The sequence below is a fragment of the Chiloscyllium punctatum genome, chromosome 34 (assembly GCF_047496795.1).
Source record: "Chiloscyllium punctatum isolate Juve2018m chromosome 34, sChiPun1.3, whole genome shotgun sequence".
NCBI classification, from domain to species: Eukaryota; Metazoa; Chordata; class Chondrichthyes; order Orectolobiformes; family Hemiscylliidae; genus Chiloscyllium; species Chiloscyllium punctatum.
Genome location: NC_092772.1, coordinates 55501904 through 55526318, shown reverse-complemented (window position 1 = coordinate 55526318; position 24415 = coordinate 55501904). Strand labels below are relative to the sequence as shown.

The 24415-nt window shown below is 55.8% G+C and overlaps 1 protein-coding gene across 2 annotated transcripts in view; it reads left to right on the top strand.

Moving 5' to 3' along the window:
• LOC140458866 (fish-egg lectin-like) overlaps positions 1-23304 on the top strand; it is a 33737-nt gene extending 10433 nt beyond the window's left edge. The window contains exons 1-5 of one of the 2 annotated variants that reach the window (XM_072553565.1): positions 686-758; positions 4663-4768; positions 10041-10268; positions 14726-15068; positions 20759-23304. In XM_072553565.1, the coding sequence (XP_072409666.1) occupies positions 717-758; positions 4663-4768; positions 10041-10268; positions 14726-15068; positions 20759-20915 (876 nt within the window). In that variant the 5' untranslated portion in view covers positions 686-716 and the 3' untranslated portion in view covers positions 20916-23304. Of the gene's footprint in view, positions 1-685; positions 759-4662; positions 4769-10040; positions 10269-14725; positions 15069-20758 lie in introns of those variants that run through there. The other variant, XM_072553566.1, reaches the window with a different exon arrangement.
• The last annotated feature ends 1111 nt before the right edge of the window (positions 23305-24415 follow it).

Here is a 24415-nt window from a genome sequence, read left to right as displayed (position 1 = left end):
AGGAAATTACGATGCGATTCGGCAAGATTTAGGATGCAAAGGATGGGGAAGGAAACTCAAGGGATGGGCACGATTGAAATGTGGAGCTTATTTAAGGAACAGCGACTGCAGGTTTTTGATATTGTCAGGCAGGGAGGAAGTGGTTAAGTGAGGGAACTGTATCTAGTAAGGAAGTTGAGTTTCTTGTCAAAGGAAGAAGGAGGCTAATGTTAAGGTGAGATGTGATGGCTCAGTTAGGGCGCTTGAGAGTTACAGGTTAGCCAGGAAAGATCTAAAGAGAGAGCTAAGAAGAGCCAGGAGGGGACATGAGAAATCTTTGGTGGATAGGATCAAGGTAAACCCTGATGCTTTCTGTAGGTACATCAGGAATAAAAGAATGACTAGGGAAAGATTAGGGCCAGTCAAGGACTGTCGTGGGAAGTTGAGTGTGGAGTCTGAGGCGATAGGGGAAACGCTAAAAGAATATTCATACTGGAAAAAGACAATGTTGTCGATAAAATACTGAGATACAGGTTACTAGACTGGACAGGATTGAGGTTCACAGGGAGGAGGTGTTAGCAATTCTGTAAGGGTGAAAATAGATAAGTCCCCTGGGCCAGATGGGATTTATCCGAGAATTCTCTGGGAAGTCAGGGAGGAGATTGCCAAGCTTTTGGCTTTGATCTTTATGTCATTATTGTCTACAGGAATAGTACCAGAAGGCTGGAGGACAGCAAATGTTGTTCCCTTGTTCAAGAAGGGGAGTCGAGCCAACCCTGGTAATTACAGACCAGTGAGCTTTACTTCGGTTGTGGGTAAGGTATTGGAAAAGGTTATAAGAGATAGGATTTATAATCATCAAGAGAGGAATAAGTTGATTAGGGATAGTCAACACGGTTTTGTGAAGGGTAGGTCGTGTCTCACAAACCTTACTGAGTTCTTTGAGAAGGTGACCAAACAGGTAGATGAGGGTAAAGCAGTTGATGTGGTGTATATGGATTTCAGTAAGGTGTTTGATAAGGTTCCACATGGTAGGCTATTGCACAAAATACAGAGGTATGGGATTGAGGGTGATTTAGTGGTTTGGATCAGAAATTGGCTAGCTGAAAGAAGACAGAGGGTGGTGGTTGATGGGAAATGTTCATCTTGGAGCTCAGTTACTAGTGGGGTACCGCAAGGATCTGTTTTGGAGCCACTGCTGTTTGTCATTTTAATAAATGATCTGGATGAGGGTGTAGAAGGATGGGTTGGTAAATTTACAGACGACACGAAGGTCAGTGGAGTTTGGATAGTGCCAAAGGTTACAGAGGGACATGGATAAGCTGCAGAGCTGGGCTGAGAGGTGGCAAATGGAGTTTAATATGGAAAAGTGTGAGGTGATTCACTTTGGAAGGAGAAACAGGAATGCAGAGTACTGGGCTAATGGGAAGATTCTTGGTAGTGTAGATGAGCAGAGAGATCTCGGTGTCCAGGTACATAGAAGGTCCTTGAAGGTTCCCACCCAGGGTGATAAGGCTGTTAAGAAGGCATACAGTGTGTTGGTTTTTATTGAGAGAGGGATTGAGTTCCGGAGCCATGAGGCCATGTACAAAACTCTGGTGCGGCCGCACTTGGAGTATTGTGTATAGTTCTGGTCACCGCATTATAGGAAGGATGTGGAAGCTTTGGAAAGGGTTCAGAGGAGATTTACCAGGATACTGCCTGGTATGGGGGGAAGGTCTTACAAGGAAAGGCTGAGGGACTTGAGGCTGTTTTCGTTAAAGAGAAAATGGTTGAGGGGTGACTTAATTGAGACATATAAGATAATCAGAGGGTTAGATCGGATGGACAGGGAGAGGCTTTTTCCTCAGGATGGTGATGGCTAGCACGAGGGGACATGGCTTTAAATTGAGGGGGTGATGGATATAGGACAGATGTCAGAGGGAGGTTCTTTACTCAGGGAGTAGTAGGGGTATGGAATGCGCTGCCTGCAACAGGAGTAGACTCACCGACATTAAGGGCATTTAAATGGTCATTGGATAAACATATGGATGAGAATGGAATGGTATAGGTTAGATGGGCTTCCGAAATGATTTCACAGGACAGTGCAACATCGAGGGGTGAAGGGCCTGGACTGCACTGGAATGTTCCATGTTCCGTGCTGTAAGATTATAATTCTCTATGTCTCAAGTGATACTGTCAGACACAATTGTCAAATGACGTTTCCCAGTCAATTACTGTCACTGCTGAGGGAGTGGGCACTGCCAGAGGGTCAGTGCTGAGGGAGTGGGCACTGTCAGAGGGTCAGTGCTGAGGGAGTGGGCACTGTCGGAGGGTCAGTGCTGAGGGAGTGCTGCACTGTCAGAGGGTCAGTGCTGAGGGAGTACCGCACTGTCGGAGGGTCAGTGCTGAGGGAGTGCTGCACTGTCGGAGGGTCAGTGCTGAGGGAGTGGGCACTGTCGGAGGGTCAGTGCAGAGGGAGCGCCGCACTGTCGGAGGGTCAGTGCTGAGGGAGTGGGCACTGTTAGAGGGTCAGTGCTGAGGCAGTGCTGCACTGTCGGAGGGTCAGTGCTGAGGGAGCGCCGCACTGTCGGAGGGTCAGTGCTGAGGGAGTGCCGCACTGTCGGAGGGTCAGTGCTGAGGGAGTGGGCACTGTTAGAGGGTCAGTGCTGAGGCAGTGCTGCACTGTCGGAGGGTCAGTGCTGAGGGAGCGCCGCACTGTCGGAGGGTCAGTGCTGAGGGAGTGCCGCACTGTTGGAGGGTCAGTGCTGAGGGAGTGGGCACTGTCAGAGGGTCAGTGCTGAGGGAATGCCGCACTGTCGGAGGGTCAGTGCTGAGGGAGTGCCGCACTGTCGGAGGGTCAGTTCTGAGGGAGTGGGCACTGTCAGAGGGTCAGTGCTGAGGGAGTGGGCACTGTCAGAGGGTCAGTGCTGAGGGAGTGGGCACTGTCAGAGGGTCAGTGCTGAGGGAGTGGGCACTGTCAGAAGGTCAGTGCTGAGGGAGTGCCGCACTGTCGGAGGGTCAGTGCTGAGGGAGTGCCGCACTGTCAGAGGGTCAGTGCTGAGGGAGTGCCGCACTGTCGGAGGGTCAGTGCTGAGGGAGTGCCGCACTGTCGGAGGATCAGTGCTGAGGGAGTGCCGCACTGTCGGAGGGTCAGTGCTGAGGGAGTGCCGCACTGTCGGAGGGTCAGTGCTGAGGGAGTGCCGCACTGTCGGAGGGTCAGTGCTGAGGGAGTACTGCACTTTTGGAGGGTCAGTGCTGAGGGAGCGCCGCACTGTCGGAGGGTCAGTGCTGAGGGAGTGCCGCACTGTCGGAGGATCAGCACTGAGGGAGCGCCGCACTGTCGGAGGGTCAGCACTGAGGGAGCGCCGCACTGTCGGAGGGTCAGCACTGAGGGAGTGCCGCACTGTCGGAGGGTCAGTGCTGAGGGAGTGCCGCACTGTCGGAGGGTCAGCACTGAGGGAGTGGGCACTGTCGGAGGGTCAGTGCTGAGGGAGTGCCGCACTGTCGGAGGGTCAGTGCTGAGGGAGTGCCGCACTGTCGGAGGGTCAGTGCTGAGGGAGTGCCGCACTGTCGGAGGGTCAGTGCTGAGGGGGTGCCGCACTGTCGGAGGGTCAGTGCTGAGGGGGTGCCGCACTGTCGAAGGGTCAGTGCTGAGGGAGTGCCGCACTGTCGGAGGGTCAGTGCTGAGGGGGTGCCGCACTGTCAGAGGGTCAGTGCTGAGGGAGTGCTGCAGTGTCGGGGGGTCAGTGCTGAGGGAGTGCTGCACTGTCGGGGGGTCAGTGCTGAGGGAGTGCTGCACTGTCGGGGGGTCAGTGCTGAGGGAGTGGGCACTGTCGGAGGGTCAGTGCTGAGGGGGGTGCCGCACTGTCGAAGGGTCAGTGCTGAGGGAGTGCCGCACTGTCGGAGGGTCAGTGCTGAGGGAGCGCCGCACTGTCGGAGGGTCAGTGCTGAGGGAGTGCCGCACTGTCGGAGGGTCAGTGCTGAGGGGGTGCCGCACTGTCAGAGGGTCAGTGCTGAGGGAGTGCTGCACTGTCGGGGGGTCAGTGCTGAGGGAGTGCTGCACTGTCGGGGGGTCAGTGCTGAGGGAGTGCTGCACTGTCAGAGGGTCAGTGCTGAGGGAGTGCCGCACTGTCAGAGGGTCAGTGCTGAGGGAGCGCCGTACTGTGGGAGGGTCAGTGCTGAGGGAGTGCCGCACTGTCGGAGGGTCAGTGCTGAGGGAGTGCTGCACTGTCAGAGGGTCAGTGCTGAGGGAGTGCCGCACTGTCGGAGGGTCAGTGCTGAGGGAGTGCTGCACTGTCGGGGGGTCAGTGCTGAGGGAGTGCCGCACTGTCAGAGGGTCAGTGCTGAGGGAGTGGGCACTGTCGGAGGGTCAGTGCTGAGGGAGTGCCGCACTGTCGGAGGGTCAGTGCTGAGGGAGTGCCGCACTGTCGGAGGGTCAGTGCTGAGGGAGTGCCGCACTGTCGGAGGGTCAGTGCTGAGGGAGTGCCGCACTGTCGGAGGGTCAGTGCTGAGCGAGTGCCGCACTGTCAGAGGGTCAGTGCTGAGGGAGGGCCGCACTGTCGGAGGGTCAGTGCTGAGGGAGTGCCGCACTGTCGGAGGGTCAGTGCTGAGGGAGTGCCGCACTGTCGGAGGGTCAGTGCTGAGGGAGTGCGGCACTGTTGAAGGCTGTTCTTCCTAATCATTGTGTTTTTCTCTGGGTAGGTCACTAATTCAGCCGACTTCATGAATCGCGGAGAGACTGAAGGGGAGAGACGGGGGATGAAACTTCTCTTGATCATTTTCTTGCCTCACTTTGCCCTCGGTTTGGGTAAGTGGATAATATCGGACATTTGCGGCCAGTCTTAATCTCCCAGAATTCCTTGCTGCCCTACTCTGCTGCTAATCCGCTTCCCAAAGTGACTCCCCTCCTGGATTCCAGTGTCTCTCTCCCGGTCGCAGCAGCATTCCCTAGCCGCTTGTCTGGCCTTTCCTGAAATTGCTCCTGTTTTTCCACCTCATCCCGTCTCCCCTGTGTCCCCAGACCTGCTACCAAAGCAGTTGTCGCCTTCTCTATTCTGATGAGAGCGACTTGAGAGGGATTGTGAGAGATAGACCGTGAGTGAGAGATGGAGAGAGGGAGAGAGAGACATGGGGAGGGAGATTGTTCGAACGAGAGAGAGCGAGGGAAAGAAAGGCAGAGGGAATGCCTGAGGGAGAGAGAGTGAGAGAAACGCAGAGGGTGAGACAGAGACACGGAGGGAGGGAGAGTGGCAAGAGAGAAAGAGACAGAGTCTGAGAGGGAGACAAAGATGTAAAAGCAGATAGAGAGACAAAAGGAGAGGAGAGAGGGAGACAGGCAAGATAGAGAGACTGGGAAAGTGAAAGAAGAGAGAGACTGAGGCAGGAACGGTGAGAGACAGCGAGAGATGGTGTGGGACGGTGAGAGACGGTAAAGGACGGTGAAGGATGGTGAGAGAGGGTGAAGGATGGTGAGAGAGGGTGAAGGATGGTGAGGGACAGTGAAGGATGGTGAGGGACGGTGAAGGATGGTGAGGGACGGTGAAGGATGGTGAGGGAGGGTGAAGGATGGTGAGGGACGGTGAAGGACGGTGAGGGACGGTGAAGGACGGTGAGGGACAGTGAGGGATGGTGAGGGAGGGTGAAGGATGGTGAGGGACGGTGAAGGATGGTGAGGGACGGTGAAGGATGGTGAGGGAGGGTGAAGGATGGTGAGGGAGGGTGAAGGATGGTGAGGGACAGTGAAGGATGGTGAGAGACGGTGAAGGATGGTGAAGGACGGTGAAGGATGGTGAGGGACGGTAAAGGATGGTGAGGGATGGTGAAGGATGGTGAGGGAGGGTGAAGGACGGTGAGAGACAGTGAAGGATGGTGAGGGACGGTGAAGGATGGTGAGGGACGGTGAAGGATGGTGAGGGACGGTGAAGGATGGTGTGGGACAGTGAAGGATGGTGAGGGAGGGTGAAGGATGGTGAGGGAGGGTGAAGGATGGTGAGGGACGGTGAAGGATGGTGAGGGACGGTGAAGGATGGTGAGGGACAGTGAAGGATGGTGAGGGACGGTGAAGGATGGTGAGAGAGGGTGAAGGATGGTGAGGGACGGTGAAGGATGGTGAGAGAGGGTGAAGGATGGTGAGAGACGGTGAAGGATGGTGAGGGACGGTGAAGGATGGTGAAAGAGGGTGAAGGATGGTGAGGGACGGTGAAGGATGGTGAGGGACGGTGAAGGATGGTGAGAGACGGTGAAGGATGGTGTGGGACGGTGAAGGATGGTGAGAGAGGGTGAAGGATGGTGAGAGACGGTGAAGGATGGTGAGGGACGGTGAAGGATGGTGAGAGACGGTGAAGGATGGTGAGAGACGGTGAAGGATGGTGAGGGACGGTGAAGGATGGTGAAGGACGGTGAAGGATGGTGAGGGACGGTGAAGGATGGTGTGGGACGGTGAAGGATGGTGAGGGAGGGTGAAGGATGGTGAGAGACGGTGAAGGATGGTGAGAGACGGTGAAGGATGGTGAGGGACGGTGAAGGATGGTGAGGGACAGTGAAGGATGGTGAGGGACGGTGAAGGATGGTGAGGGAGGGTGAAGGATGGTGAGAGACGGTGAAGGATGGTGAGAGAGGGTGAAGGATGGTGAGGGACGGTGAAGGATGGTAAGGGACGGTGAGGGATGGTGAAGGACGGTGAAGGATGGTGAGGGACGGTGAAGGATGGTGAGGGACGGTGAAGGATGGTGAAGGACGGTGAAGGATGGTGAGGGACGGTGAAGGATGGTGAGGGACGGTGAAGGATGGTGAGGGACGGTGAAGGATGGTGAAGGACGGTGAAGGATGGTGAGGGACGGTGAAGGATGGTGAGGGACGGTGAAGGATGGTGAGGGACGGTGAAGGATGGCGAGGGAGGGTGAAGGATGGTGAGGGACGGTGAAGGATGGTGAAGGACGGTGAAGGATGGTGAGGGACGGTGAAGGATGGTGAAGGACGGTGAAAGATGGTGAGGGACGGTGAAGGATGGTGAGGGACAGTGAAGGATGGTGAGGGAGGGTGAAGGATGGTGAGGGAGGGTGAAGGATGGTGAGAGACGGTGAAGGATGGTGAGGGACAGTGAAGGATGGTGAGAGACGGTGAAGGATGGTGAGGGAGGGTGAAGGATGGTGAGGGACGGTGAAGGATGGTGAGGGAGGGTGAAGGATGGTGAGGGAGGGTGAAGGATGGTGAGGGAGGGTGAAGGATGGTGAGGGACGGTGAAGGATGGTGAGGGACGGTGAAGGATGGTGAGAGAAGGTGAAGGATGGTGAGGGACGGTGAGGGACAGTGAAGGATGGTGAGGGACGGTGAAGGATGGTGAGGGAGGGTGAAGGATGGTGAGGGACGGTGAAGGATGGTGAGGGACGGTGAAGGATGGTGAGGGACGGTGAAGGATGGTGAGGGAGGGTGAAGAATGGTGAGGGACGGTGAAGGATGGTGAGGGACGGTGAAGGATGGTGAGGGAGGGTGAAGGATGGTGAGGGAGGGTGAAGGATGGTGAGGGAGGGTGAAGGATGGTGAGGGACGGTGAAGGATGGTGAGGGAGGGTGAAGGATGGTGAGGGACGGTGAAGGATGGTGAGAGACAGTGAAGGATGGTGAGAGACGGTGAAGGATGGTGAGGGACGGTGAAGGATGGTGAGAGAAGGTGAAGGATGGTGAGGGACAGTGAAGGATGGTGAGGGATGGTGAAGGACGGTGAGGGACAGTGAAGGATGGTGAGGGAGGGTGAAGGATGGTGAGGGACGGTGAAGGATGGTGAGGGAGGGTGAAGGATGGTGAGGGACAGTGAAGGATGGTGAGGGACAGTGAAGGATGGTGAGAGACGGTGAAGGATGGTGAGAGATGGTGAAGGATGGTGAGGGAGGGTGAAGGATGGTGAGGGAGTGTGAAGGATGGTGAGAGACGGTGAAGGATGGTGAGGGACGGTGAAGGACGGTGAGGGACAGTGAAGGATGGTGAGGGACAGTGAAGGATGGTGAGAGACGGTGAAGGATGGTGAGAGATGGTGAAGGATGGTGAGGGTGGGTGAAGTATGGTGAGGGAGGGTGAAGGATGGTGAGAGACGGTGAAGGATGGTGAGGGACGGTGAAGGATGGTGAGGGACGGTGAAGGATGGTGAGAGACGGTGAAGGATGGTGAGAGATGGTGAAGGATGGTGAGGGACGGTGAAGGATGGTGAGGGACAGTGAAGGATGGTGAGGGACGGTGAAGGATGGTGAGGGACGGTGAAGGATGGTGAGAGAGGGTGAAGGATGGTGAGAGACGGTGAAGGATGGTGAGGGACAGTGAAGGATGGTGAGGGACGGTGAAGGATGGTGAGGGACGGTGAAGGATGGTGAGAGACGGTGAAGGATGGTGAGAGACAGTGAAGGATGGTGAGGGACAGTGAAGGATGGTGAGGGACGGTGAAGGATGGTGAGGGACGGTGAAGGATGGTGAGAGACGGTGAAGGATGGTGAGGGACGGTGAAGGATGGTGAGGGACGGTGAAGGATGGTGAGGGGTGAGGGACGGTGAAGGCTGGTGAGGGACGGTGAAGGATGGTGAGGGACGGTGAAGGATGGTGAGGGACGGTGAAGGATGGTGAGGGAGGGTGAAGGATGGTGAGGGACGGTGAAGGATGGTGAGGGACGGTGAAGGATGGTGAGGGACGGTGAAGGATGGTGAGAGAGGGTGAAGGATGGTGAGGGACGGTGAAGGATGGTCAGGGACAGTGAAGGATGGTGAGGGACGGTGAAGGATGGTGAGGGACAGTGAAGGATGGTGAGGGAGGGTGAAGGATGGTGAGGGACAGTGAAGGATGGTGAGGGAGGGTGAAGGATGGTGAGGGACAGTGAAGGATGGTGAGGGAGTGTGAAGGATGGTGAGAGACGGTGAAGGATGGTGAGGGAGGGTGAAGGATGGTGAGGGACGGTGAAAGATGGTGAGGGAGGGTGAAGGATGGTGAGGGACAGTGAAGGATGGTGAGGGACGGTGAAGGATGGTGAGGGACAGTGAAGGATGGTGAGGGAGGGTGAAGGATGGTGAGGGACGGTGAAGGATGGTGAGGGAGGGTGAAGGATGGTGAGAGAGGGTGAAGGATGGTGAGGGACAGTGAAGGATGGTGAGGGACGGTGAAGGACGGTGAGGGACAGTGAAGGATGGTGAGGGACGGTGAAGGATGGTGAGGGAGGGTGAAGGATGGTGAGGGACGGTGAAGGATGGTGAGGGACGGTGAAGGATGGTGAGGGACGGTGAAGGATGGTGAGGGAGGGTGAAGGATGGTGAGGGACGGTGAAGGATGGTGAGGGAGGGTGAAGGATGGTGAGGGAGGGTGAAGGATGGTGAGGGAGGGTGAAGGATGGTGAGGGACGGTGAAGGATGGTGAGGGACGAGGATGGTGAGGGAGGGTGAAGGATGGTGAGGGACGGTGAAGGATGGTGAGGGACGGTGAAGGATGGTGAGGGACGGTGAAGGATGGTGTGGGACGGTGAAGGATGGTTAGGGACGGTGAAGGATGGTGAGGGACGGTGAAGGATGGTGAGGGACAGTGAAGGATAGTGAGGGACAGTTACGGAAAGAGAGAGATGAAGAGGGAGAGAGATGGAGAGAGTGAGAGGGAGAGAGTGAGATGGAGAGTGAGAGAGAGAGAGATGGAGAGAGTGAGATGAAGAGAATGTGTGTGTGTGAGAGAGAGAGAGAGATGGAGAGAGTGAGAGGGAGAGAGTGAGATGGAGAGTGAGAGAGAGAGAGAGAGATGGAGAGAGTGAGAGGGAGAGGGAGGGAGGTGGAAAGAACGATGAAGAGGGAGAGAGAAACATGTAGAGAGAAAGATGGAGAGAGAGAGATGGAGAGAGAGAGAGGGAGAGAGTGAGATGGAGATAGTGAGATGAAAAGAGTGAGAGGGTGAGAGAGATGGAGAGAGTGAGAGAGTTGGATAGAGTGAGAGAGAGAGAGAGGGAATGAGAGAGGGAGTGAGGCAGTCAGGTGGAGGATGAGTGTGAGTGAGGCCTGGGATATGAGTTGAGTTGAGGACTTGGGTTTTCCACGTTCAGCACGTTGTGTTTTCTGTTTGCAGCTCCGAGATGTTCCGACATTGGGGGAACACTGAAGCAAATTGATGCAGGAATTGGAATGGTTTTCGGAGTGAACACGACGGGATCCGTTTACACCAGGATCGGAGATTCCTGGGTGAAGGTCCCCGGATCCTTCCGACACGTCACTGTGGGTCCAGCGGGAATCTGGGGGGTTGACCCCTACAAAAAAATCTTCCGGTTTGTTGGAGGATCCTGGATTTCCATTTTCAGTAAGTCAGGAGTGCAACAACAGCTCTCTGAGGAAATTGCATTGCACTAGCGCCACTTACAAGCTCCTCACAGTTCCCGTTTGAAGTGTGGGAAGTGTGAAGGCGGGAAAGGTGTGCACAGCAAAATCCCAGAAGGGGAGGGACTGGAGCAATGGGGAGAGAGGGGGGACTGGGGAAACGGATCGAGGAGGAGGGTGGGGATGGGAGACGGAGGTGGGAAGAGGGAGAGGGGACTGGGACAGTGGGGAGGGGACAGTGGAGAGGGCAGAAGGGAAGGGGGTGTGGGGCTGGGTGAGACGGGGAGAGCGAGAGAGGGAGGGGAGAGGGAGGAGGTGTGAGGGGGGGAAGGGAAGGGGAAAAGGAGACAGGGGGAGGAAGCGAGGGGAAGGGTGAAGGGAGAGGGGAAGGGGATGGGGAGGTGGTTAGATGAGGGAAGGGGGTGGTGCGAGGGAAGGGGGAAGGAGCGGGGGAGGGGTTGGGAGGGGCCGAAGGCAAGGAGAGATGGGGAGGGGAGGAGGATGGTGTGAGGGAAATAGGGAGGAGGAGAGGGGAGAGAGGGATGGGGTGAGGGGTCAAGGCAAAGAAAGAGGAAGAGAGGAGAGGGGAGATGTGAGGGAAAGAGGAGGAGGAGAGGGGAGGAGAAATGGGAGAGAGGGAAGGGGCAGTGAGAGGGTGGAGATGTGGGTGAGGGCCGTGATGGAGAGGGGAGGCTGAGAAGGAAGATATCCAGGGGCGGCTTCCATCGCAGAGATCAGGAGGGAGAGAACGGGAGAGGGGAGAGGGAGAAGGGAGAGGGGAGAGGGGAGAGGGGAGTGGGGAGAGGGAGAGGGGGAGTGGGGAGTGGGAGAGGGGAGAGGGGAGTGGGAGAGGGAGAGGGGAGTGGGAGAGAGGAGTGGGGAGAGGGGAGTGGGAGAGGGGAGAGGGAGTGGAGAGAGGAGTGGGGAGAGGGGAGTGGGAGAGGGGAGAGGGGAGTGGGGGGAGGGGAGAGGGGAGAGGGGAGTGGGCAGAGGGGAGAGGGGAGTGGGGAGTGGGAGAGGGGAGTGGGAGAGGGGAGAGGGAGTGGGAGAGAGGAGTGGGGAGAGGGGAGTGGGAGAGGGGAGAGGGGAGAGGGGAGAGGGGAGAGGGGAGTGGGAGAGGGGAGAGGGGAGTGGGGAGTGGGGAGTGGGGAGTGGGGAGAGGGGAGAGGGGAGAGGGGAGAGGGGAGAGGGGAGTGGGGAGTGGGAGAGGGGAGTGGGAGAGAGGAGTGGGGAGAGGGGAGAGGGAGAGGGGAGAGGGGAGTGGGAGAGGGGAGAGTGGAGTGGGGAGAGGGGAGTGGGGAGTGGGAGAGGGGAGTGGGAGAGAGGAGTGGGGAGAGGGGAGTGGGAGAGGGGAGAGGGGAGTGGGGAGTGGGGAGTGGGGAGAGGGGAGAGGGAGAGGGAGTGGGGAGAGGGGAGAGGGAGAGGGGAGTGGGGAGAGGGGAGAGGGGAGAGGGGAGTGGGGAGAGGGGAGTGGGAGAGGGGAGAGGGGAGAGGGGAGAGGGAGAGGGGAGTGGGAGAGGGGAGAGGGGAGTGGGAGTGGGGAGTGGGGAGAGGGGAGAGGGGAGAGGGGAGAGGGGAGTGGGGAGTGGGAGAGGGGAGTGGGAGAGAGGAGTGGGGAGAGGGGAGTGGGAGAGGGGAGAGGGGAGTGGGGAGTGGGGAGTGGGAGAGGGGAGAGGGAGAGGGAGAGGGGAGTGGGTGAGGGGAGAGGGGAGAGGGGAGTGGGGAGAGGGAGAGGGGAGAGGGGAGTGGGGAGAGGGGAGAGGGGAGAGGGGAGAGGGGAGTGGGGTGTGGGGAGAGGGGAGAGGGGAGAGGGGAGAGGGGAGTGGGAGAGGGGAGAGGGGTGTGGGGAGTGGGGAGTGGGGATAGGGGAGAGGGGAGAGGGGAGAGGGGAGTGGGGAGTGGGAGAGGGGAGTGGGGAGTGGGGGGGTGTGGGGTGTGGGAGTGGGGAGTGGGAGAGGGGTGAGGGGAGTGGGGAGTGGGGAGAGGGGTGTGGGGTGTGGGGAGAGGGGTGTGGGAGTGGGGAGTGGGAGGGGGTGGGGGAGTGGGGAGTGGGGTGAGGGAAAGGGAGGGGTGTGGGGAGAGGAGTGGGGAGAGGGGAGAGGGGAGAGGGGAGTGGGGTGTGGGAGTGGGGGGGGGGAGAGAGGAGTGGGGGGAGGGGAGAGGGGAGAGGGGAGTGGGGAGTGGGTGTGAGGAGTGGGGAGAGGGGAGTGGGAGAGGGGTGGGGGTGAGGGGTGAGGGGTGAGGGGGTGGGGTGTGGGGTGAGGGGAGTGGGGTGGGGGGTGTGGGGTGTGGGGTGGGGGGTGGGGGTGGGGTGGGGGGTGTGGGGTGGGGGGGGTGGGGAGTGGGGGGTGGGGAGGGGGGAGTGGGGAGTGGGGAGTGGGGAGAGGGGAGAGGGGAGAGGGGTGAGGGGACAAGGGAGAGGGGAGAGGGGAGAGGGGAGAGGGGACAAGGGAGAGGGGAGAGGGGAGAGGGGAGTGGGGAGAGAGAGTGAGAGAGAGCGGAGAGTGAGTCGGGATATGGGCCGGGTGCTGGCAGGTGGGACTAGATTGGGTTGGGATATCTGGGTCAGCATGGATGAGGGGGAGAGGGAGAGGGGAGAGGGGAGTGGGGAGAGGGGAGAGGGGGTCAAGGGAGAGGGGAGGGGGAGTGGGGAGAGGGGGAGAGGGGAGAGGGGAGTGGGGAGAGGGGAGAGGGTCAAGGGAGAGGGGAGAGGGGGAGTGGGGAGAGGGGAGAGGGGAGTGGGGAGAGGGGAGAGGGGAGTGGGAGAGGGGAGTGGGGAGAGGGAGAGGGGTCAAGGGAGAGGGAGAGGGGAGTGGGGAGACGGGAGAGGGGAGACGGGAGAGGGGAGAGGGGAGAGGGGAGTGGGGGAGAGGGGAGAGTGGAGAGGGGAGAGGGGAGTCAGGAGAGGGGAGAGGGGAACGGGAGAGGGGAGTGGGGAGTGGGGAGAGGGGAGAGGGGAGACGGGAGAGGGGAGAGTGGAGTGGGGAGAGGGGAGAGGGGAGACAGGAGAGGGTAGAGGGGTGAGGGGAGACGGGAGAGGGGGAGTGGGGGAGAGGGCGAGAGGGGAGTGGGGAGAGGGGAGTGGGGGAGTGGGAGAGGGGAGAGGGGGGGAGAGGAGAGGGGAGTGGGGGGGAGAGGGGAGTGAGGGATTGGGGAGAGGGGAGTGGGGGAGAGGGGATAGGGGAGTGGGGGAGTGGGGAGAGGGGAGTGGGGGGAGAGGAGAGGGGAGTGGGGGGGAGAGGGGAGTGAGGGATTGGGGAGAGGGGAGTGGGGAGAGGGATAGGGGAGTGGGGGAGTGGGGAGAGGGGAGTGGGGGGGAGAGGAGAGGGGAGTGGGGGGGAGAGGGGAGTGAGGGATTGGGGAGAGGGGAGTGGGGGAGAGGGGAGTGGGGGGAGAGGAGAGGGGAGTGGGGGGAGAGGGGAGTGAGGGATTGGGGAGAGGGGAGTGGGGGAGAGGGGAGTGGGGAGAGTGGAGAGGGGAGAGGGGAGTGCAGGAGAGGGGAGTGTGTGAGAGGGGTGAGGGGAGGGGGGAAAGGGGAAAGGGGAGTGGTGGGGGTGTGGCAGTAGACGGTCATTGGAGAGAATGAGGGGAGTGGGAGCGGGGTTGGAGAGGGGGTGGGGAGCAGGAAGGAAAGGGGGTATTAGAGAGAGTGAGTGGAGTGGGGGAGCTTGGAGAGAGGGAATGGAGGGTGGGAGGGGGAGTGGGGCAGGGAATTAGAGAGGGTGAGGTGGTTGGGGGTGGGTGGTTGGAGAGGGAGTGGAGGGGAGGGATATAGGGAGGGAGTTGGGGTTTGTTGGGAAGGTGAAGGAGTGGGGGCAGGTGGTTGGAGGGGGGAATGGAGAGGATGATGGGAATGGAGAGCGTGAGGGGAGTTAGGGTGGGGGTTTGGTGAGGGGCAGGGAGGCCAGAGGAGGGGGGTGTTGGAGAGGGGGAATGGAGAGGGTGAGGCGAGTGCGGCAAGAGGGTGGATAGGGGAGGGGAGGGGAGCGAGCAGGAGTGGGGGGTGAAGTTGGAGAGCGTGAGGGGAGTTGGGGGTGGGAGTTTGGAGAGAGGGATGGGAAAGGGTGAAAGGAGAGGGGGAAGAGGGATTTGGAGGGGGGGAATGGAGAGGGGGAGGGGAGTGGGGAGGGAGTTGGAGGCGGGAGAGGGGTGTTGGAGAGGGGGAATGGGGGGGATGAGGGGAGCGGGAATGGAGTTGTTGGGGGGGGGGGAGGGGTGTTGGAGAGGGGGACAGATGCTGGAACCAGAGGGTGAGTTGACCAAAGTGGGTTGCCATGGTAACTTCGGCCTAGGCTGCCAGGCCTGGAAGTGAAGCCTGCCGGGAGTTTTGGCGGGGCGACTGGGGGAGGGTGTGGGCGGAGACAATTGGATGTTCACTGACCCCGTTATCTCTATCTCTCTCTCTCTCTCTCTCCATTCCCCCCCACCAACCCACCCCAGACGGTGAATTGATGCAGCTCGACGCCGGCGGTGACCAGTTTGTAGCCGGTGTGGACCAGTTTGGGGCCACGTTCTGCATCAATAAGCGAGAGGTGGAGAACGCTGTCGCCAATCGCTCCATCCCCTTCAGCAGCGTGGGCAGTCGGATGCGCTACTACTCCTGTGGGCCCCTGGGCTGCTGGGGGGTGACCCTGGCCAAAGATGTCTACCACCGCCTCAACGTCAAGCCCACCGCCTGCATCGGCACCAGCTGGACCCGCGTCTTCGGAAAGTTCCAGAACATCGAGGTGGGCAGCGACGGCCGGGTCTTCGGGATCAGTGTCACCAAACAGCTCTACATGAGGTAAACCCTGAGTCTGTGGAGGTGGGGGGGGAAGGAGGGGGAAACGTCCCATCAGTACAAACTACGACACGATTAATATTGGGGCCCGCCATTTGTGATTGGGTCAGGTTGAGCGTTTGTGGCAGATGTGGGATGGTGCATCTGATGACGGGGGAGCGATGGTCTTGCTGGTCCGATCATTGGACACCTCACCCAGAGACCCAGGTAATGTCCTGGGGACCTGGGTTCCATTTCCGCCATTGCAGAGGGTCGTTTCGGACAGAGATGAGGAACGTCTTCATCGTCCCAAACAAAAAATCATGGTGACTCAGTGGTTAGCAATGCTGCCTCACAGCGCCAGGGACCCAGGTTCGATTCCAGTCTCAGGTGACTGTCTGTGTGCCTTCAGCAGTGTGTTCTGATTTCCTCCCACAGTTCAAAAGACTATATACATGATAGAACATGACAGTGCAGTACAGGCCCTTCGGCCCTCGATGTTGCGCCAACCTGTCATACCAATCTGAAGCCCATCTAACCTACACTATTCCATGTACGTCCATAGGCTTGTCCAATGACAACTTAAAGTTGGCGAATCTATTACCGTTGCAGGCAAAGCATTCCATACCCTTACTACTCTCTGAGGAAAGAAACTACCTCTGACAAGGTTAGATCTCATGGAATACAGGGAGAACTAGCCATTTGGAGACAGAAACTGGCTCAAAAAAGAAGACAGAGGGTGGGGGTGGAGGGTTGTTTTTCAGACTGGAGGGCTGTGACCAGTGGAGTGCCACAAGGATCGGTGCTGGGCCCTCTACTTTTTGTAATTTACATAAATGATTTGGATGCGAGCACAAGAGGTACAGTTAGTAAGTTTGCAGATGACACCGAAATTGGAGGTGTAGTGGACAGCGAAGAGGGTTACCTCAGATTACAACAGGATCTGGACCAGATGGGCCAATGGGCTGAGAAGTGGCAGATGGAGTTTAATTCAGATAAATGCGAGGTGCTGCATTTTGGGAAAGCAAATCTTAGCAGGACTTAGATACTTAATGGTAAGGTCCTAGGGATTGTTGCTGAACAAAGAGACCTTGGAGTGCAGGTTCATAGCTCCTTGAAAGTGGAGTCACAGGTAGATAGGATAGTGAAGAAGGCGTTTGGTATGCTTTCCTTTATTGGTCAGAGTATTGAGTACAGGAGTTGGGAGGTCATGTTGCAGCTGTACAGGACATTGGTGAGGCCACTGTTGGAATATTGCGTACAATTCTGGTCTCCTTCCTATCGGAAAGATGTTGTGAAACTTGAAAGGGTTCAGAAAAGATTTCCAAGGATGTTGCCAGGGTTGGAGGATCTGAGCTACAGGGAGAGGCTGAACAGGCTGGGGCTGTTTTCCCTGGAGCGTCGGAGGCTGAGGGGTGACCTTATAGAGGTTTATAAAATCATGAGGGGCATGGATAGGGTAAATAGACAAAGTCTTTTCCCTGGGGTGGGGGAGTCCAGAACTAGAGGGCATAGGTTTAGGGTGAGAGGGGAAAGATATAAAAGAGACCTAAGGGGCAACTTTTTCACCCAGAGGGTGGTACGTGTATGGAATGAGCTGCCAGAGGAAGTGGTAGAGGCTGGTACAATGACAACATTTCAGAGGCATTTGGATGGGTATATGAATAGGAAGGGTTTGGAGGGATATGGACCAGGTGCTGGCAGGTGGGACGAGATTGGGTTGGGATATCTGGTTGGCGTGGACTGGTTGGACCGAAGGGTCTGTTTCCATGCTGTACATCTCTATGACTGTACCCTCAGGGCAATTAGGGATGACCCACAAATGCTGGCCCAGCAAGTGACCCCCCTCATCCCGGGAATGAATGAAGGAATGAATTTAAACAAAGATGTGTGGTTCCCTGCTTTGAGAGCAATCAAAACCAGGAAGGCAACCTGTGATATGAATGGGGATAAATTGGGAGAGGGGAGTGTGCAGAGGGACCTGGGTGCACCAGTCGCTGAAGGTAAACGTGCAGGGGCAGCAGGCGCTAAAGCAGGGAAATGGGGTTTTTTTTGGCCTTCAGTGTGGGAGGATGGGAGGATGGGAACAGGGATGTCTTGCTGCAGTTGGACAGGGTGAGACCACCCCCTGGGGTATTGTGTGTGCAGTGTGAGGGGAGGTCTCCGTCTCTGGGGAAGGACTGTTCTGGCGATAGAGGGAGAGCAGCCAGGCTTTCCCAGACTGATCCTCGGGATGGCAGCACTGACGTGCCGAGAGGTACCGGATCCGTTCGGATTATGTTCACTGGGGTTTCAGAGGAACAAGGGGAGGGTCTCAATCTGTGAAACCCGACCAGGGTTAGACAGGGTAAACACAGGAGGGATGTTCCCAGGAGGGCATGAGGCAATGTAAGGGTACAGGATAGGACAGAGATGGGGAGAAATGTCGTTACCCAGGGAGTGGGCAGCCTGTGGAATTATTTGACACCGAACTGACTGGAGGCTAAAACATTGAATGCTCACAGGAAGGAATTAGATTAGCACTCGGGGCTGAACAGGACAGAGAATATGGAGGAAAGGCTGATTGCTTGGATGATCAGCCATGATCATAGGTCAGGGGCTAGGTTCAGAAGGCCAAAAGGCCTACTCCCGCACCTACTTTCGATGTTTCTATTATTGGGAGGGGGGCGGTGGGGGTTGTGCTCGATACAACAGTAATCCTGATAAGATCTCTCTCTCCTCTCACGTTCACCGGCATTGATTCTGAATTTTTAGACCGCCCACGGCCCAGAGGGCATTTAAATGTGAGTCCCATTGCCACCAGTCTGGAGTCACACGCAGGCCTGACTGGGTGAGGATGGCAAATTCCCTTCCCTGGAGCTGAGCACTTGGTGAACCAGATGGATTTCTGTGTTAAACGCGGTAACACGGTCCCCATTAGGTTAGCTTTATAATGTCGCTTTAAACTCAACAACAGCTTCACCATCTGCCATCCTTAGAAATTGAACCCTATACTCCAAATCATTAATCCAACAAAGTAACTGCACAGAGACCAGTACTCGGTCACCAAGTCCCCCTTTATTTACCTGAATCCTGGAATCCCTACAGTGTGGAAACAGGCCCTTCGGCCCAACAAGTCCACACTGACCCTCCAAAGAGTGACCCACCCAGACCCACACCCTACCCTGTTACTCTACATTTACCTCTGACTAGTGCACCTGACCTACACATCTCTGGGACAATTTAGCATGGCCAATCCACCCTAACCCACACATCCCCGGGCACTGTGGGACAATTTAGCATGACCAATCCACCCGAACCTGCACATCCCTGGGCACTATGGGACAATTGCGCATGGCCAATCCACCCTAACCTACACATCCCTGGTCACTATGGGACAATTTAGCATGGCCAATCCACCCTAACCTGCACACCCCTGGGCACTATGGGACAATTTAGCATGGCCAATCCACCCTAACCTACACATCCCTGAGCACTATGGGACAATTTAGCATGGCCAATCCACCCTAACCTACACATCCCTGGGCACTATGGGACAATTTCCCATGGCCAATCCACCCTAACCTACACATCCCTGGGCACTATGGGACAATTTCCCATGGCCAATCCACCCTAACCTACACATCCCTGGTCACTATGGGACAATTTAGCATGGCCAATCCACCCTGACTTGCACATCTTTGGACCGTGGGAAGAAACCAGAGACCCGGAGGAAACCCACACAGTCACGGGGAGAATGTACAAACTCCACACAGACAGTCGCCTGAGGTGGGAATTGAACCTTGGTCCCTGGCGCTGTGAGGTAGCAGTGCTAACCACTGAGCCACCATGCCACCCTTGTGCACAGTACACTGGTGTGGCCAGCCAGCTGGGACTCAATACCCTCAACTGAGGAGATTTGCTATTCTATGGGGTGACACGTTGGCCCAGTGGTTAGCACTGCTGCCTCACAGTGGCAGTGACCTAGGTTCAATTCCTGCCTCGGGTGACTGTCTGTGTGGAGATTGCATGTACTCCCTATGTCTGTGTGGGTTTCCTCCCAAATTCCAACATGTGCAGGTTAGGGTGGATTGGCCATGGGAAATTGTCCCATAGTGCCCAGGGATGTGTAGGTTAGGGTGGATTGGCCATGGGAAATTGTCCCATAGTGCCCAGGGATGTGCAGGTTAGGGTGGATTGGCCATGGGAAATTGTCCCATAGTGCCCAGGGATGTGCAGGTTAGGGTGGATTGGCCATGGGAAATTGTCCCATAGTGCCCAGGGATGTGCAGGTTAGGATGGATTGGCCATGCTAAATTGTCCCATAGTGCCCAGGGATGTGTAGGTTAGTGTGGATTGGCCATGGGAAATTGTCCCATAGTGCCCAGGGATGTGTAGGTTAGGGTGGATTGGCCATGGGAAATTGTCCCATAGTGTCCAGGGATGTGTAGGTTAGGGTGGATTGGCCATGCTAAATTGTCCCATAGTGCCCAGGGATGTGCAGGTTAGGGTGGATTGGCCATGCTAAATTGTCCCATAGTGCCCAGGGATGTGCAGGTTAGGGTGGATTGGCCATGGGAAATTGCCCCATAGTGCCCAGGGATGTACAGGTTAGGGTGGATTGGCCATGGGAAATTGCCCCATAGTGCCCAGGGATGTGTAGGTTAGGGTGGATTGGCCATGGGAAATTGCCCCATAGTGCCCAGGGATGTGTAGGTTAGGGTGGATTGGCCATGCTAAATTGTCCCATAGTGTCCAGGGATGTGTAGGTTAGGGTGGAATGGCCATGCTAAATTGTCCCATAGTGCCCAGGGATGTGTAGGTTAGGGTGGATTGGCCATGCTAAATTGTCCCATAGTGTCCAGGGATGTGTAGGTTAGTGTGGATTGGCCATGGGAAATTGTCCCATAGTGCCCAGGGATGTGTAGGTTAGGGTGGATTGGCCATGGGAAATTGTCCCATAGTGTCCAGGGATGTGTAGGTTAGGGTGGATTGGCCATGGGAAATTGCCCCATAGTGCCCAGGGATGTACAGGTTAGGGTGGATTGGCCATGGGAAATTGCCCCATAGTGCCCAGGGATGTGTAGGTTAGGGTGGATTGGCCATGCTAAATTGTCCCATAGTGTCCAGGGATGTGTAGGTTAGGGTGGATTGGCCATGCTAAATTGTCCCATAGTGCCCAGGGATGTGCAGGTTAGGGTGGATTGGCCATGGGAAATTGTCCCTTCGTGTCCAGGGATGTGTAGGTTAGGGTGGATTGGCCATGGGAAATTGTCCCTTCGTGTCCAGGGATGTGCAGGTTAGGGTGGATTGGCCATGCTAAATTGTCCCATAGTGTCCAGGGAGGTGTGGGTTAGGTGAATTAGTTAGGATAAAATGTAGAGTAATGGGGTAGGGGGGAAAGGATCTGGGTGAGTTACTCTTTGGAGGGTCGGTGTGGACTTGTTGGGCCGAAGGGCCTGTTTCCACCCTGTCGGGATTCTACTTAATGCAATTTTATAATTAAATAAACTTGACTACTCACTCATAGCCTGTGCTATTTCTGACCTAGTCCCGCAAGTGAGATTAGAGATGTTAGACAAAGCAGTCAAGGATCTTTACAGGGTGGTTGGAACAGTTGATAATGCCGAGATGTCCCAGGGGTTTTGCTTGCATTGCAGGGGGGGGTCGCGGTTCGGAGTGCATGTTGGAAATGACTCGAAATTCTCACTGTATCCTTACCTCCTCCTCCTCAGAAAGGGAATCACCGCTGAGAGACCCACAGGCTGGGGTTGGACCAAGATACAGATCGGAAACCTACGGTTCAACCACGCGTCCTGGGATCTGGGGAACCTCTGGCTGGTCAGGAACGACGGGAAAGTGGTGAAATGTTCAACAGAAGACATCGACTGACCGCGACGGTGCCACCTTCGTCTAAAATTGAAGCACCTTCGTGGGTTTGACCTGCTGCACTCCGCGGGAGGGGTCAGCCGTGATGACCCACTTAATCCGATCGCGACAGAATGTTCAACATCCCCCCTTCTCTGGCTGAAAAAAAATAGGACTTGTCGGACTGTCTCGCTGACACTCGATGGGGACTGACTGGGCATCCATCTTTTAGGAATGACTGGAGCTCTCTTTTTTTCTGAAATGATGAAGTCGTCCCCTGCAAACTCAGAAGTTCCAATTCTTTCCTTCCGGGATTTTCCCTTCCCAAGTGTTAGAATCCGACTTTTTCATTTTTAAAACAGGCTAAGAGGGAAATCGAGTGGAGTTTATTTAATTACAAATGTATACAGGCAGTTCTCATGTAAAGCGTGTTTCAGCCAGCGAGGTTCTGCTCTTACAATGAATTAGGGAGTGTTATTTTCGAGAGGGCTTACCTCTCTTTGCAGTAGCACGATTCCAACAGCGACCGTTTTTGCACACGCTGCCCTGTGCATGTTGCGATGTTAGTCAGAGCATGTGAGAGTGATGTCACTATACATGAAGCAGTTTCATTGCAGAAGTTAAACGAATGAACGTTCATTGCTCTCTCTCTGAGACAAGAATTTTCTTGTATAGTTCCTGTAGAATCCCTGCAGTTCTGTATTACTTTTACACACACCATTTACCTCTCCAACTTATTCTTGGATCTGCATGTCACACAATCTGAACCAACCCCCAAGAAACAGTCAGAAGACAGCCACCTCCAGCCTTCTACTTGTGCAAACCACATCTACACCTCAAGGTGCTGATGATGACTCTCTGTCCCTGCATTAACAATATCTTTTCAACATCATGTGTTAAACTTACTTTCATGTCGTTAATACATATGATTTAAACCTTCATTCAAGCAGTGCTATTGGTGTGGCACAGTAGCTCAGTGGTTAGCACAGCAGCCTCACAGCGCGAGGGACCTGGGTTCGATCCCAGCCTCAGGCCGACTGACTGTGTGGTGTTTGCACGTTCTCCCCGTGTCTGGGTGGGTTTCCTCCCACAGTCACAAAGATGTGCAGGTTAGGGTGGATTGGCCATGCTAAATTGTCCCATAGTGTCCAGGGATGTGCAGGTTAGGGTGGATTGGCCATGCTAAATTGTCCCATAGTGTCCAGGGATGTGCAGGTTAGGGTGGATTGGCCATGCTAAATTGTCCCATAGTGCCCAGGGATGTGTAGGTTAGGGTGGATTGGCCATGCTAAATTGTCCCATAGTGCCCAGGGATGTGTAGGTTAGGGTGGATTGGCCGTGCTAAATTGTCCCATAGTGCCCAGGGATGTGCAGGTTAGGGTGCATTAGTCAGGGGTAAAATGTGCTGTAATTGTGTCGGAGAATGGGTTTGGGTGGGTTACTCCTCGGAGGTTCAGTGTGGACTTGCTGGGCCGATGGGCCTGTTTCCACACTGTAGGGATTCCAGTCTTTGTGTTAGGCATTTTGGGTGATTTGTTTGAGCGATCATGAGTGTTATTTTCTTGCTGGTCTGTCCCTAGCCCCACTTTTCCTGTTACATCTATTAAGCAAGTTTTCACTGGAACCCAACTCCAGCGTTATAATAGAACTACCTGCATTGAACTTGGAAAAACATAACTGTCTCAGAGAGGCTGGGTGTGGGAGGAAGGAGCGTTGGTTGGTGTTATGGAGTAATATGCCTCACTGATGGAATGTGAGGAGAGAAGTTTGGAATTCTTTACCCTCCCAGCGCAGAGGAGAAACAGTAAAGGTGATAACTATTGGGAAAATGGATTAACGGCTCGGTTTAGGAGTGCGGGGGAAGGGCAGAGCAAAGAGGTTGATTAGGAACTGCTTGAGCAGTGGGCTGGCATGGAAACGATGGACCCAATGGCCTCTGACACCCACTGAATGGTTTGTTTCTGCACTGACATAATTGTCTTCACCATCGCAGGCCGCAAGTCGGATTGTGGAAAGCATTTCTTGAAGGAAGTAGGATTCTCTCCAATCCATGTCCCCCCAAGTGACTGACATTCCGGCCCCAGGGAACAGCATCTCCCCCCCCATCAACTCCATCGAAAAGCCCCCGGGATTCTGAACACCCCGATTCAATCTCCCCCCTTAACGTTCCCCGCTCCGACGGGAATTATCCCAAGCTCTCCTAGTCTCTCGCATCATGAGCTGAAGACTCTTATCTCTGGGATGTCCCCAGTAAGTCTGCACTGCACGTTCTCCGTGTTCGACAATAATTAACACGAAGACATTAATTGCCCAGTGATCTGAAGCAAGGTGAATTTGTACATTAATACTCAGCGAAGGCAATGTGTGTCGAAATATTATTGAAGTCACAATAAAACATTGAACAATGGTGCCACCAGGTGTAATAAAGAAATCATTTCATTATTAAATGGACTCAAAATGAATCATCTTTTATTACATTTCAGCAGCATTGGAGCACAGCACGGGGTTAGATACAGAGTAAAGTTCCCTCTAAACTGTCCCCCATCAAACACTCCCAGGACAGGGACAGCACAGGGTTAGATACAGAGTAAAGCTTCCTCTACACTGTCCCCCATCAAACACTCCCAGGACAGGGACAGCACAGGGTTAGATACAGAGTAAAGTTCCCTCTACACTGTCCCCCGTCAAATACTCCCAGGACAGGGACAGCACAGGGTTAGATACAGAGTAAAGCTCCTTCTACACTGTCCCCCATCAAACACTCCCAGGACAGGGACAGCACGGGGATAGGTACAGAGTAAAGTTCCCTCTACACTGTCCCCCATCAATACTCCCAGGACAGGGACAGCACGGGGTTAGATACAGAGTAAAGCTCCCTCTTCACTGTCCCCCATCAAACACTCCCAGGACAGGGACAGCACGGGGTTAGATACAGAGTAAAGCTTCCTCTACACTGTCCCCCGTCAAACACTCCCAGGACAGGGACAACACGTGGTTAGATACAGAGTAAAGTTTCCTCTACACTGTCCGCCGTCAAACACTCCCAGGACAGTGACAGCACGGGGTTAGATACAGAGTAAAGCTCCCTCTACACTGTCCGCCGTCAAACACTCCCAGGACAGGGACAGCACGGGGTTAGATACAGAGTAAAGTTCCCTCTACACTGTCCCCCATCAAATACTCCCAGGACAGGGACAGCACGGGGTTAGATACAGAGTAAAGTTCCCTCTACACTGTCCCCCATCAAATACTCCCAGGACAGGGACAGCATGGGGTTAGATACAGAGTAAAGCTCCCTCTACACTGTCCCCCGTCAAACACTCCCAAGACAGGGACAGCACGGGGTTAGATACAGAGTAAAGCTCCCTCTACACTGTCCCCCGTCAAACACTCCCAAGACAGGGACAGCACGGGGTTAGATACAGAGTAAAGCTCCCTCTATACTGTCCCCCCATCAAACACTCCCAGGACAGGGACAGCACGGGGTGAGATACACAGTAAAGCTCTCTCTACACTGTCCCCCA